The sequence below is a fragment of the Myripristis murdjan genome, chromosome 7 (assembly GCF_902150065.1).
Source record: "Myripristis murdjan chromosome 7, fMyrMur1.1, whole genome shotgun sequence".
NCBI classification, from domain to species: domain Eukaryota; kingdom Metazoa; phylum Chordata; class Actinopteri; order Holocentriformes; family Holocentridae; genus Myripristis; species Myripristis murdjan.
In genome coordinates, this window is record NC_043986.1 from 22246558 (window position 1) to 22259657 (window position 13100).

The 13100-nt window shown below is 40.3% G+C and overlaps 1 protein-coding gene across 1 annotated transcript; it reads right to left on the minus strand.

Annotated features, from left to right (window-relative positions):
• Positions 1 to 818: 818 nt before the first annotated feature.
• Positions 819 to 11422, minus strand: nt5dc2 (5'-nucleotidase domain containing 2). Its single transcript, XM_030056807.1, has 14 exons — positions 10928 to 11422; positions 8243 to 8427; positions 8056 to 8130; positions 7904 to 7959; positions 7555 to 7648; positions 5796 to 5924; positions 5285 to 5345; positions 4784 to 4886; positions 4583 to 4684; positions 4339 to 4420; positions 3408 to 3494; positions 2377 to 2517; positions 1627 to 1691; positions 819 to 1521 (listed from the first exon to the last, which is right to left on the minus strand). Exons 1-14 carry the CDS (start codon positions 11301 to 11303, stop codon positions 1260 to 1262), a joined length of 1818 nt encoding a protein of 605 aa, XP_029912667.1. The 5' UTR covers positions 11304 to 11422; the 3' UTR covers positions 819 to 1259.
• Positions 11423 to 13100: the final 1678 nt, after the last annotated feature.

Here is a 13100-nt window from a genome sequence, read left to right on the forward strand (position 1 = left end):
CAGCATGTAGAGGTTAAAGTCCAGCAATAATAGCAAAACTTTACAAAAGGAGTGTCAACGTATCGCTGCTGTGCAATAATACCAATAATTCAAGAAAATTAACAATGGGTGCACAAGCTGGTGCTACCTTAAAGTAAAACAGTTAAACCCATTTGTTTCACAACTAAAGACACTTGTTTGTGCAAAGAGCTGTCCCACAGATTTCCATTTTCTTTGGACATGCATGTTTTTAAGCGAAGTGCATGCAACGTGTGTGAGAAAGACGGCTTTAACACCACACCAGTGCAGTACTTGTACTCGGAATGCGCTGTGTGAAATCCTCATTCACTCCATGCACTTGGATATCAAACGTCATTCACCTAACGTGGGCAGCCCCGTACAACCCTGCTGTGAAAAACCTGCACACGTCACGACTGATTCCTGCACAGGACTGTCACCGCAGCAAAACAAAACTTGGCCAACACAGCTCAACGGGTCTTTTTGCACCAATTTCCACTTAGTTTCAACTACACGGATAAATAATCATTCTATGTGTACATTACCCTCCCCGCCAAACTTGAGGCTGCAGCATGCACAGAGTACAGTACCGTGGCTGTTGTCTTCGGGCAGGCAGCTGGAGAGACTTAGTGGTGCTGAGTACAGTGCTGATGAATGGAGGATGCGCTGCCTAGCGACCGAGCGACCAATGAGAGGAGTTTGAGGAGCATTTGACAGAGGAAACATGTCCCACAGACCCGCCTCATTCTGGCACAATTTAGTCACGTTGAAATGAGTCACACTTAGTTAGACCAGATTTCCACACAACTAGGTTACACTGCTCCATTTTCAGTCATGTTAACATGTTTAATTTGATGCGTTGCTCATCATTACAACATGAACATCTCAAGCATACAGGAGGGTCGGTAACAGGCATCAACAACACTGAGGATATGCTAGGTTTTATTGTGCGTTTCCAGCTCATCTGTGTAGCCTACAGTATGTGTGCATGGACTTTTTAGAGCTGAGAGATGTCTTATAATCTAATGCTATGAGGTGATCGGGTGAGAACTCTAGAACTGCATTAAAGCTACAGCGCCCTCTAGTGAATTCACAGGGTATATAGGTCGAAGCATGGTGGTTAATTTCCTGGCTGTAGTGAGCGCAGCACTCCTAAATGAATACAGAGGAAACATTGCTCACTCACTGAGCAACCTAAAGTGTTCGCCTGGCCTAATATATAAAGTCCTAATAAGTCCATGAGAAGAGTGCAATGGTTGCTCTCATCGTATATGGGACATCTCCTCAAGAAAAGGGGTCTTCATGCAGCCGGTGCAGAGCTGATCCATCCAGAGAGGCGCCTCGTGCTGCAGAGGGGTGCGGCGAGGGTAAAAAGTGTACGAGAGGTCATAGTTCAGGAGACAGCTGAGGGAGGCCATGTAGATATCTGAGAAGCGACACAGGCGTCTGGAGAAGTAGGTGGGGTTGTGACATGTTCTGAAGATGCTACCAAACTGAGGGTTGAACAGGTTCTTTGTCATCAGCCTGGGAGACAAAACAATATCATGATGTGCTTTAACGTGGCTTATCTGTACAATCAAACGATTAAACTGGATTTAAAAAGATGGCTATGCATTTAGAGTCACTCACCGGAGCTCCTCTCGCTCCTTAAGCCACTCCTGCAAAACCTGTTTTGACTCTGTGTCTCGATGCATCTGAATTATAAAAGAGCATAATAGTGTAAACAAATGAAGGTGCAATCTCATACTAAAACAAACTTTTAAATGTAGACGGGAGATAAGAGTATTCACTCATACTTCTGTGTGATCATAACTACAATTTGTTTGCTTTGTTCTGAACCAGAGTTGACAAGTTTACTTTAGTGCATGTTTGCATTTTAAGTGCCTAGGTTCCCTCTACACTGGCACATGTGACCTAAGGCTTGTCAACAGTAGTCACATGGATTCAAATGTGCCTTGTGCATTGGGCAGAGTTTTGCCAACCTGTGTACATACCAGGTATGAACACATGTGGAAACAGCAGATGAACATCAGTTTCGACTGCAGTTTGACCTCATGTTATTTTGTTTGGTGAGGCTTTGCAAGGAATTGCTTGTTATCAGATGTCAAAGCCCTTCTTCTATTCATAAATAATTGGGTTTTGGGGTCAAATCCTTTGCTTGGTTCAGACTGTGTTTCACTCATAACTGTGCTGTATTCTGCTTGTAAGAAGACTGAAACATGCGTTTTCAGGTGATTTGGTTCAGTTGTTTGGTGCCACCTGAGTTCAAATGGCACTGTTCTCACCTGGACAAATTAAATACACAAAATGTAACTGCTTCAGAGTTTTACTCATTTGACTGAACCAGTCAGGACATGGTGGGTGTGAGTCCTTTCTCACCTGCAGGCGTTCCAGCAGGCCTGTAAGAGCCTGTAGCCAGGTGAGAGTCAGGGCATACTGCTCTGTGCTAACCACTTTGGTTTCCTGCTCCAGCTCAGGCACTATGGCTGCTGTGCGCCAGCCATGTCGCAACATCAAGTCCTACCGAAACAATAAAAAGTGCTTTCATCACACAAATACAGTATATGTGTATTGTAAAATCCAGCCGTGTGTTATAATGTGAACATCAGAGTCCATTGACTGTACAGTGCTCTTCTGAGGTGCTTGTTAGAGCATGAATAACAGCCTGTACAATGATGAGTGTACCCTACCGTGCTCTGAAAGGAGCCATTACATATTTACATATCTTTATCTAAAAGGAGACACACATGGGAAAGCTCTGGGGAAATTCAACCCAAGGCCACACATGTGTTTCCTGAGGTGAGTGATTTAACCACTGAACCATCTCAGGCCACATATTTCCACATTTCCACTGTGTCTAAGAAGCAACAAAAATATATACTGGCATGAACAAAATGTTTCTTCACCAAGCTACCAGAGGCTCACTCATCCTTGAAGCACAAAAATCGGTCCTTGCTGATACACTACATAAAACCCTTTGAGCTTGTGACAGAATGCATATATATATATATATATATATATATATATATATATATATAAATCTTGATATATATATATATATATATATATATATATATATATATATTTTTTTTTTAGAAATAATATGGCATCTTTGAGGACAGTGCGTCCATCTGTTTGTATCTATGTGTAGGTGTGCAAGTAGGCCTCCATTCTTGGGTGGCACGATTACTCATGCATAATCGTATTGTAATTTTCGTTTTCACAGTTGATGGTAGGAGGTTGCCATATCAGCAATGTTTTCGTTTCATGGAGAATTTTAATTATATTTGAAAACTGTGACATATTGTATTTAAGAGATGCATGAAGTGCAGTAAAAGAAATATGATATTGAGATCATGAGGACTAATAATTGTGATTTATAATAACGATCAATGTGCTTTGACACTTACGGCTAAGTCACTATAAAGATGATCGCCAAAGTACAGGACCCTGGATCCTCTCCAGCCAGTCAGTCTCAGGAATTCAAACAGGTTCCCCTGAAACACCACAAGAAGAAAACCACATAACAAAACAGTTGTTAAAACAAGTATTAGATGGTATTAAAGACACATAAGCCGGCGATGAGGTGGTGGGTGTGACCCAAACATAAGGCAACATGTAGCTTTAAAACAGAGAATTTAGGGCAGGCACTACTTAACAGCTGATTTCACTGTCCCACACGTTTTTCAGGTCTAAGATAAAACGCCTGTGTTGGCTCAACTTGTTGTGTGTAGTACTCACTAAACCAGTGGTTCTCAACCTGCAGGGGACCTTGAGAGTGTTCCAGTAGGTCCTCAGAAAAACGGGGAATATTTTAATTTCTGTATTTTTTCACTGACTAGAAGTTAGCCCAATGAAAGAATTTGTAAGAATGACGATTCTGTTCATAGGTTTCACACACTTCACAATTAATCTGCCAATCTGCAGTTTACATATTTATGGAATAACTAAATCTTATCAGATGGGGATCCTTGAGACTGCACTGCATCAAGTGGTTCAACTACATCAACTGCACTAAGGAACATTAAGTCAGAGCAGGTCAAAGGGGCAGTCTGACCTGCTCTTCAAACTGAAATGTCAGCGTTATTAAACATGTTTCATTTTGTCACGTTTTGAAAATGATACACAGAAATATCCAATCATGGACTGTAAGAAAATCAGGCAGTTGTTATGTTGCTTTTGCAAGAGTGGGATTTTGTAGTTCCTCTTTTGGAAAATATGTGATTTCCTGTTTAGTGTGCATACCATGACTTTGGCAAGACAAGAAACTGCAAACAATGCATGTAGTTTAATGTGAGTGGTACAGCAAATCTTGGGTGTTTGTCAGCAGTTTGTGCTTACCTGCTTGTAGATATGTCCTTTCTCCAAACTGTTTATCTTCTCCCACAGAAGGTCGCCATTTTCATCCAACCGTCTGAAAGGTCTGTCATATTGGAGATGACAAAATGGAGCCACATTTCAAACTTCAAATCAAGACACCGGCATGAACTTAGCATGTTTTGCTTTCAAATAAGGTTTGAATCGAACTTTTTTTTTTTTTAAATTACATGATGAGGTTGGCATCTTTTACCACAAAAACACTCACTTGACACAGTCAGTGAAGAAGTGAGGTTTGTCTGCCTGTACGATGACCACATCGAAGAAGTCCCTCCAATTTTTTCCCACCATGAATTTCATCCCTTTATCCCTGCAGGCCAAGAAAAAAAACACATAAATGTAACAGACTGTAACAGCATTGTTTGCCTTCACCCTTTTAGGCATGGGTTTCTCTCACAGACCCACTTACACAAAGTTGAAGGGGCTGTTGGTAATGAGGAATAATTTCTTCCCCTGACTGACCAGTTGATGCAATACAGCATAGGTCTCCTCTCCTCTCAGAATGAGCTTCTCTGTGGAGATTAGTTAAAAAAAAAAAAAAGCGAAAACACACTTCTCAGTATAAAGTAGAATGGTAAAATCAAAGTACGTGCAGCTATGTACTGGCTTAAATGTGCACTCTGCAAAACTGCTGAAGGTTAACTGAAGTGAGAGCGTTTAGACTCAACTGACAAAAATCTTGGAAAAACCACATCTATCTGTGAGTCAGGCAACAATGAGAACCATGTTGGCTCATGGGATGAGAAAAAAAGTCCGTACACTATGTTTGTTGCTCTCAAAGTGGATTTATTGCCACCAATATGATGTGAGGTTCAAGCCATAGCTCTTTATCAGACATCTAGACCATCAAATTACAACCTTTTGGCAATTTTGCATGATGCATTGGCATGATAAGAAATGGATTTCTCACCCATATCTTCCATGATCCATTTGTACATGCAGCCTTTGATGTGAACCATACTAACCGCATCCTGGGGAGTAAATCAGTGTTACACAGGTATAACAGTTTTATGCTGTCTACTGTCTATCTGTGCTCTCTCAGTTTTTACATGGTATTCGTTCTGGGTCGATATGACCACCTACTGCAGGGAAATGTGGAAAATTACAAGCTTATAAGCAAAAGTTGGGGTGGTCTGTGCCCAACCTCTGACGGACATTAAGATGAATATAGTAATGGACACACTGGGATGTCCTGTAACTAAAAACCTTCTCACGCCAGGACCAAGAGAGAGCAGTTATTTCTACCCATGTGAATCCACTGCACGCTTTCTGATGTAAACAGATGCCTGAGCATCCTGCTAAAGAATCACACTTTGCGAAAACAGTCAAACAAACTAAGCCCAGCATGAGCTGGAGGGCAAGGAAAGAACTTTATATGGTGTGAAATTAAAAATATTGGTCGAGTCAGTGGGTATACTCACCGAGACATCTTTGTAGAGGTGAACTGGATCGTATTCAATGTCATTAGAGATAAAGAAATCATTAGCTACAGCCAAAAGGGTCATCTCTGGAAGGGAGAAGATATCCATGAACTGCTTCACCTTTGGTCCCTGTTGGAAAATATTTCAACAGCTTGAAATTTATTTTGGCCTTTTCAAAAGGAGCGTGGTAAATGTCTGAGAATTTGTAGAATGAACACATACCTCTATCCCCCTGTGAACCACTTCCTAATTATGAAGCTCAATATTTGGAACCATTTTCTTTTCAGTGAAACAAGTTCCCACTGAGTCACTGCCCTGAGAACAATGCTAATCCCTAATTGAGACAAATGTCACACCAAAATGATTTTGGATAGGACTGTTTTTCACAGAGGATTAGAGTTTGGAGAGGCATACTTCACGCTGCAGGAAAGACCCAATGGACCAAAAACTATTTGAGCCCAAATAAAACATCAAAGTCTACAGTTCCTAATTAGCAAAGAGATCAAATTACCTGTGTGATTGTCAGACTCAATAGAGATTTTTTTTTAAGATTCATTGAGTGCAGCTTGCAGCAAGAAGTAAATATTTTGTTGGACACGGGGTACTTGGAGTCAGCTCTATTGGGGTTAGAAAATTGCCTTCCAGTTCACTCATGACGGCATGGGAACAGCTGAGATTACAACATTCAATCACAGGACTTACATAAGACACCTGACAGCAACACATTTAATCCCCAACTGGTTGGACAGTTGTTGAATAAGATTATGACAGATGTGCACAGATCAGAGTTAAAACAATCTCTTCTCCATCTGCCAAAACTGGAAACTACCTTTACGCAAGATGTAACTATGTTTTTTAAAATACATTTCACAAAGAGCAGACATATTCACACAAAATTACACAAAAGGAGTATTTATGTAATGTGCTATAATAATAATATGTTTTATGATAATAATATGGATTTGCAGATGTAAGTAAAAAACAGTTTTAATAATATCAGATAGTTCTGTCCATTCAATTTCATGCTACATTAACAACTGCATCAAGGTTCATAAAAGTTGTTAATAATTTATTCAAAGCCAAAGGCGTATTTTTTCTGCCCAAGTCTGCTCACAGCTAACCTGATCGATTGGATCAGACACATCTGCATGATTGATTATTGAGTATTTCATGTTACAATTAGTGGTCGACTGATATGGGATTTTCTGTGGCCAATGCCAATGCTGATATTTAGAGGGCAGGGCAGCTGATGGCTGATATATAATGCCAATATCATATTGTTTTTTTTTGGTTTTTTTTGCATCTAATATAAATCATCAATTTAATAATAACAAATGAGAAATAAAATTACCTTAAATTAACATTTATTTACCACTGATGTTATTGTCTCCTATGTCTGTTTGCTTAAGTAAATTTGCACTCGGTCTGCAGTGTACTTATTTTAAATAAAAAAAACTGTCAACCAATTAAATGTCAATAGGTAATCAAAAACTAAACTTTGTAAAAAACTGTATGAATGAAAAATGAGTAAAATGTTCCTGGACTTAGAGCAACATTTATCAGGAGATAAGGGGGAGCGCTAACTTTGTTCCACAGCAGCCAAAGTGACAAGGCTGCATGCAGATGTGTCTGAAGACATTTTTTGTTTACCGGCCAACTCATTAATCAATCTATCTTTAGTTACAATCCACTACTCCAGTACCTCTGTGCAACTATATTTAAACAAAAATAACAACTAAGAAACAGCTATTATTATTACCTTTCCATAGAAGCCGCTGTCCTGCTGCAGAGGGACATGGTGAGTCCCCCCGTAGAGCTGAAGGACCTCGTCGTCTGGCACTGGACTCAGGCCCCTAGAGACACCAGGGAGGAATGAATGAACTAGAGCCCGATACACTGAAGCAACATTATCACACAACATAAATATATTGATATTTTGCTTTCAGCAGCAAGGGCAGGTTTCAGGGAAACACTGTGGCAAAAAGAATAAAAAGTAGTAATTAAAACTCACATAATTTTTGGCTACACTGCATTTGGCTACACTGCATTGATTCCAAGCGTTACTCCTGTTCTAGGACTGTGACACAAAACACAGCATCAACCCTCACCGATAAACAGTTCCTGGCTGAATGTAATGGAACGCATCTATCTTCATCAGAAGACCCTTAAGGGTGGAGGAAAAAGCAGTTACACTCAACATTTCTCCCACTGCACTCAGTCACTCTTGTTTCCAAAGAGGGGCTTGATTTTTATTGTTCACCTTTTGGATGTCATAGTGAAGACCCCGAGCAGCAAAATTGGGAATGTAGTCATATTTGTGAATAGCTTCAGGATACTGTCAAGCAAGAGAGGAAAAAAGGGGTTAAGTAGTCAGAATCTAAATGCTGTTCCAATGTGCTTAGGGTTAGTAAGTAGTAAACAGTTAGTTAATACTCTCTAGAACACACCTTGAAGTGCTCAGTGAGGAACGTCCTTGCCGTATTGTAGATCATTGTGTTGAGTGTGTTAGAATAGAGGGCCAGTGTGTAGTCGTAGTCAAAGCCATAGATGTCCACCTCGGCCAGGCTGACCTCGTTGTTGGCATAGATGGTGGAGGAGTTGAGGAGGTTGCAGGCACCCGGAGGGATCAGCTCTGATCCAGAGAGAGCAGATATGGGAAAATCAAGTTTAAAGAAGTGCAACACAGATCAACATGCACAGATCTAATGTTGAATAACCAGAACTAAGACAACAACAAGCAATCCAGAGTCACTGTCCTTATTTGAGAGTGGTTAGATCATCCGCCCTGTTTGACTCAAAAGTTTAAATTCAGCACTAATCTTAAAGGGCATGAGGAGTTTAGGAACCAGTTGATTAAGCAGTTCTGCAGTGGGATGGGGGGAGTAATTCTGCTGCTGCTTTCAATCTTGTGAGGCTGGCAACAACGGGATTACAAAGAAGTCAAAGTTGTGCAATGTGCAATTCTGGCATGTAAATTTACTTTTAGAGTAAACATAATCCAAAGAACTACTGCAACATTTACCCCATCACTGTGGGGTAAGAAATCACTGAATCTGCCCATAGCTTTAATTATCTGTTATGCAAATGTGATTAAATTTCATTATCATTGTTCCTGGCAACTATTTATTTAGGCAAGTACAGCAGTCACACAGTAAACAAACAGGCACAAATTAAACAATGATTATGCAAGCTGTTCCCCAATCTGTCTCTGCATCCCTCGCTGGAACATAAACACAGGACTGTTTCACTGCATGGTCAGGGGAGAAAGTGGGACATGGCCCTGGGCCCATAGCCAGTCCAGAGGGGGCAGCAGCTGGGCAGCAGGGCCCACCTTCACACTAGTGTAACTTCAACTCTATTACACAAAATATCCATCCATACTATTCTCTTTCAAACTTCAAATATTATATCATATCTACAATTACAACTTAATTATACTGAAATAATTATATTAGTACTATAGTGAAACCATGGGAGAGAAATAACATACAGGGGCTGGTCTCATATGGACAAAATTAATATAATCATAGGTATATAAACATATCTTTGTATCAATGTAAAACCTCATGCTAAATAATTAAAAAGCAGTTCATACTGAACTGCATGAACCCAATATTTTCAAATAAAATTCCCTGCTTTTGTTCCAGATCTCCTTTAGTGACAGGTTTTGTGACAGCACTTACTTTTTAAAAAAAAAATAATAATAAAAATAAAAAAATTATTATTGAAGTAAACAACAGAATAAGTTCTCATAGTAACTTCATTATCATGACTTCATCATGATGTGATAATGGCAGATGATAAATGATCCTGTTGATTATTATGGAGCCGTACCCCCCAAAAAACAAAATTTTACTATGAACTCCATGCTGGGTACCAGTCACTCTGATTACTGCAGTACGTAGTCAGTTTTTTTTTTTTACCTGGGTTCCTTTTATGATCATGGCACGATATGAAAGATGACTGGATTTTGCTGTATTGTGATACTGAAGTGTTGTGGCATAGAGATGAACTAACAGACTTGTTGACTTGTTGCTCCTGCCACGTGCATTTATTGTCTGCAATATTCAGTTGCTGCAACTTAATTGCAGGCATGTGGACACTTGGCATGAGGGAACGAACTGACAGCTATATTTGCCATCTGTCGGATTTAACCTACTTTGAAAGAGGATGAACACAATCCCTGAACAAAATGTCGTCAAGAGATAAACAAGGGTTTTTTTTATGTCGCATTTATTCTGGGAGCAGGGACAGGATGACACGGGTGGGTAACCGCAGTATCCCGAGTGTCAAGTCAGAAAAACAGTGGTGGAAAGAATACCACAAAATTCCACTCAAATAGAACTACAGTTACTTTGCTGACATGTTACTTAAGTAGAAGTAGAAGTACTGCTGTAAAAATGTACTTGAGTAAAAGTAAAAAGTTTCTCATGAAAAATGTACTTGCAGTAAAAGTTACTTTTTCAAACCAGTATCACACCTGACCAGTGTCAGGTGTGATCTTTTCCATGCAGTGATGATGAGAGTTCAGGGCTGACACTAGATTAGTTTAAAGGTGCATTCCGCAAAACTGCCGAGGGCTGACTGAAGCGAGGACCCTGTAGACTCAAATGACACATGTGGAATAAGCACATCATATGATGGCAGAGTTTACATTGTTCTTGTCATCAGGCCAACTCACTGATATACTCCCCTTTTTTCCACACTTATTCCACATTTTTGCCTGCTTAGTCTAAATGGTTGTCACATCCATTAACCATGTGCAACTTTTCATGGTGCATCTTTTATTGAGAGAGAGAAAAAAAGGAAATGACAAAAACTAGCACCAACAAAGTAGAACAAGGTTCCTCTTCACGTCTTTGTCGACTGAGCTTTAATTGTGAAAGATCCAACAATCTGTCACTGATCATTTGTTCTCTGTAATGGATATAATTAGGTAAAATTACTGTCTTTAATACTCAAAAAGTACACAAAAGCTGCTCACTTACAGTACAGTACCACGAGTAAATGTGATTAAACACCTCCACCTCTGCAGAAAAAAGGTAAGGTAAAATATGCCCGACCATATGACAAGAGCTGGCTCTGTGGAGGAGACCCGGAACACTGCGGCATGACCTCGTCCCTCTTCTTACCGTGAACCAGACGTTTCATCTCATTGTACCGAGCCCACAGGTGGGTCTTCTGGTCCACTTGGACGGCGGTGGATGAGTACGGCCGCCCAGTCACACCAGTGGCACCCAGGGGCTCCTGCGGTCTCTTCTTACTGCCAGTGGTGGATGTGTGCGCTGCTAGCGAAGAAGGCTCCCCGGGTACAGTCGTGTTTCTGCTCGCCTTGTGTGGCGTCGGTCGACAACCCTGGCCGTTTTCGTGGCCTTGCCCTCCACTCGTGGTCACCTCACATCTGGAGGACAGTTTGTTCACTTGGCAAGTTGTGGCAAGAGGAGGACACCCGTTTCCTTTAACCAGTAACACACGGGTTAAAGCTACACCTACAGTCTTCAAGGCCATTCTCGTGGTTAAAGGTAGCAAAAGGTTTCACACATAGGTCCGTTTATCTGCAACAACAAGCTGGCACTTGGTAAAAACTTTTGCTGACGCTGTATCAGCAGCCATTCCCTCCCTGGCTTTTCTCGGACACTCGTCACGCCTTTTCTTAAAGGGGGCGTGTCTGTGCGTTCGGCAGCCACGCTGATTGGCTGGGGGTGGGCAGGGGTAAGGTTACCTGTTGGCCTGCCTACAAGAAAAGGAAAACACTGTAATCGCTGCTGCACGAGCCCTTATGTGTATATATACCTTATGTATATAGGCACTCTGGCCACTTTATTAGCTACACCTGTACAGTCTAATACAATCCAATACAACTGCTGTGCCATAAAGTTTACTTTTATGATGCCTTTAATGCCCAGGTTTTCTTTTTGTCACAGTGAGCATTGAGCTCATAGTTAGTGCCGCTGTTGTACTGGACTGGACTTTTAATAAGGTGTTTCTAATATTCTGCCCCTCTTATTTATATACCGTAAATATTGAGGACAAGAAATTGAAACACCTCTCAGTATAATGTAGTCCAGTACAAGAGCTCTGCAAACTACAACCTCAATATTAAACATAGAATCGAATTGACACATTCTCCACTATGTCAACAAAAACTGAAACATAACAGGTAAATAAAAGGTTCTTAAAGGTTAAAAGGAATTTATGGCAGAGCTGTTGCATTGAATGGCATTAGACTGTACAGGTGGACCTAATAAAGTGGCCACTGAGTGTATCTATATCTATATCTATATCTATGCAGGGAAGTGTTGTTTTATGTCAGTGTGAATAGCAAAAAAAAAAAAAAAAAAAAAAAAAAAAAACCTCACTGTCAGTGTGAAATTTGCAATTCTGATTCGGGCCACTTTCATATGTGCTCCTGAGTCAGATCCGGATCTGATTCCTGCTGATGTGACGGCTGTGTGAACGCTCAGATCAGATTCATGTATTTTTTGTTCCACTGAGCATGCTCGCATCACCGTCAGAGTGTCATTATTTACTGAGTTGTGGACAAAAAAAAATATGAAAGATCACAGCACCAACAACAGGGAGACAGGAGGTTACAAATTTAATAAATATACTGGAAGATGCTTCAATCAAAGCATCAAAACTGCTGAGGGTCTACTGAAGTGAGGACCTTGTAGACTCAACTGACTTGTGGAATCAACACGAGTCTATATTATTCCAAACCACTGATATTATTCCTCTTTTTTCCCCACTTATTCCACATTTTTTTATGGTCGAGTCTAAATGGTCCTTGCTTCCATTGACCATCTGCTGTTTTTCATGGTGCATCTACTATTGGGAATGTGGAAATGACAAAAAGTAGAAGAAAGTAGAAACAGGTTCCTCTTGTCATCTTTGCGGCCTGAGCTTTTATTGTCATTGTTCATCTGTTCTCTGTAATGGATCTTATTTAAAGTCTAGTGACATACAATGCTCAAGCAAAAATGCACTTAAGTAAAAATGAAAATTCTGACTTTAAAAAATACCCAAAGTTCAAGTACAAAAAAGCTACTCAGTTACATTAACATGAGTAAATGTAACTAAAAAGGTCAGATGAGAAAATAAAAAAAAAAAATCAGAATTGGGTCACTTTGAGCTGCGGTGTGAACATAGTCTGAGTCACATTAGGCTTACTATAGCAGACCTCATGCTTATTCAGCTAGCTTTCCCTCACTAGTTGTTGCCTTTATCTCATTTACTCAACCACAAGCATTTCTAAACAGTAGTCTAAGTAACAAATAATACTAATTTAGTAGCCCCACACCATGG

Bases quoted from the DNA above. Each gene is read 5' to 3' on its own strand.
- nt5dc2 (XM_030056807.1), bottom strand. From the start codon at position 11,303: ATGGCCTTGAAGACTGTAGGTGTAGCTTTAACCCGTGTGTTACTGGTT. The intron at 4,685-4,783 runs GTAAGTGGGTCT...CTTGGCCTGCAG, and splicing joins AACAGCCCCTTCAACTTTGT to GGATAAAGGGATGAAATTCA. The intron at 3,495-4,338 runs GTAAGCACAAAC...GTGGTGTTTCAG, and splicing joins AAGGACATATCTACAAGCAG to GGGAACCTGTTTGAATTCCT.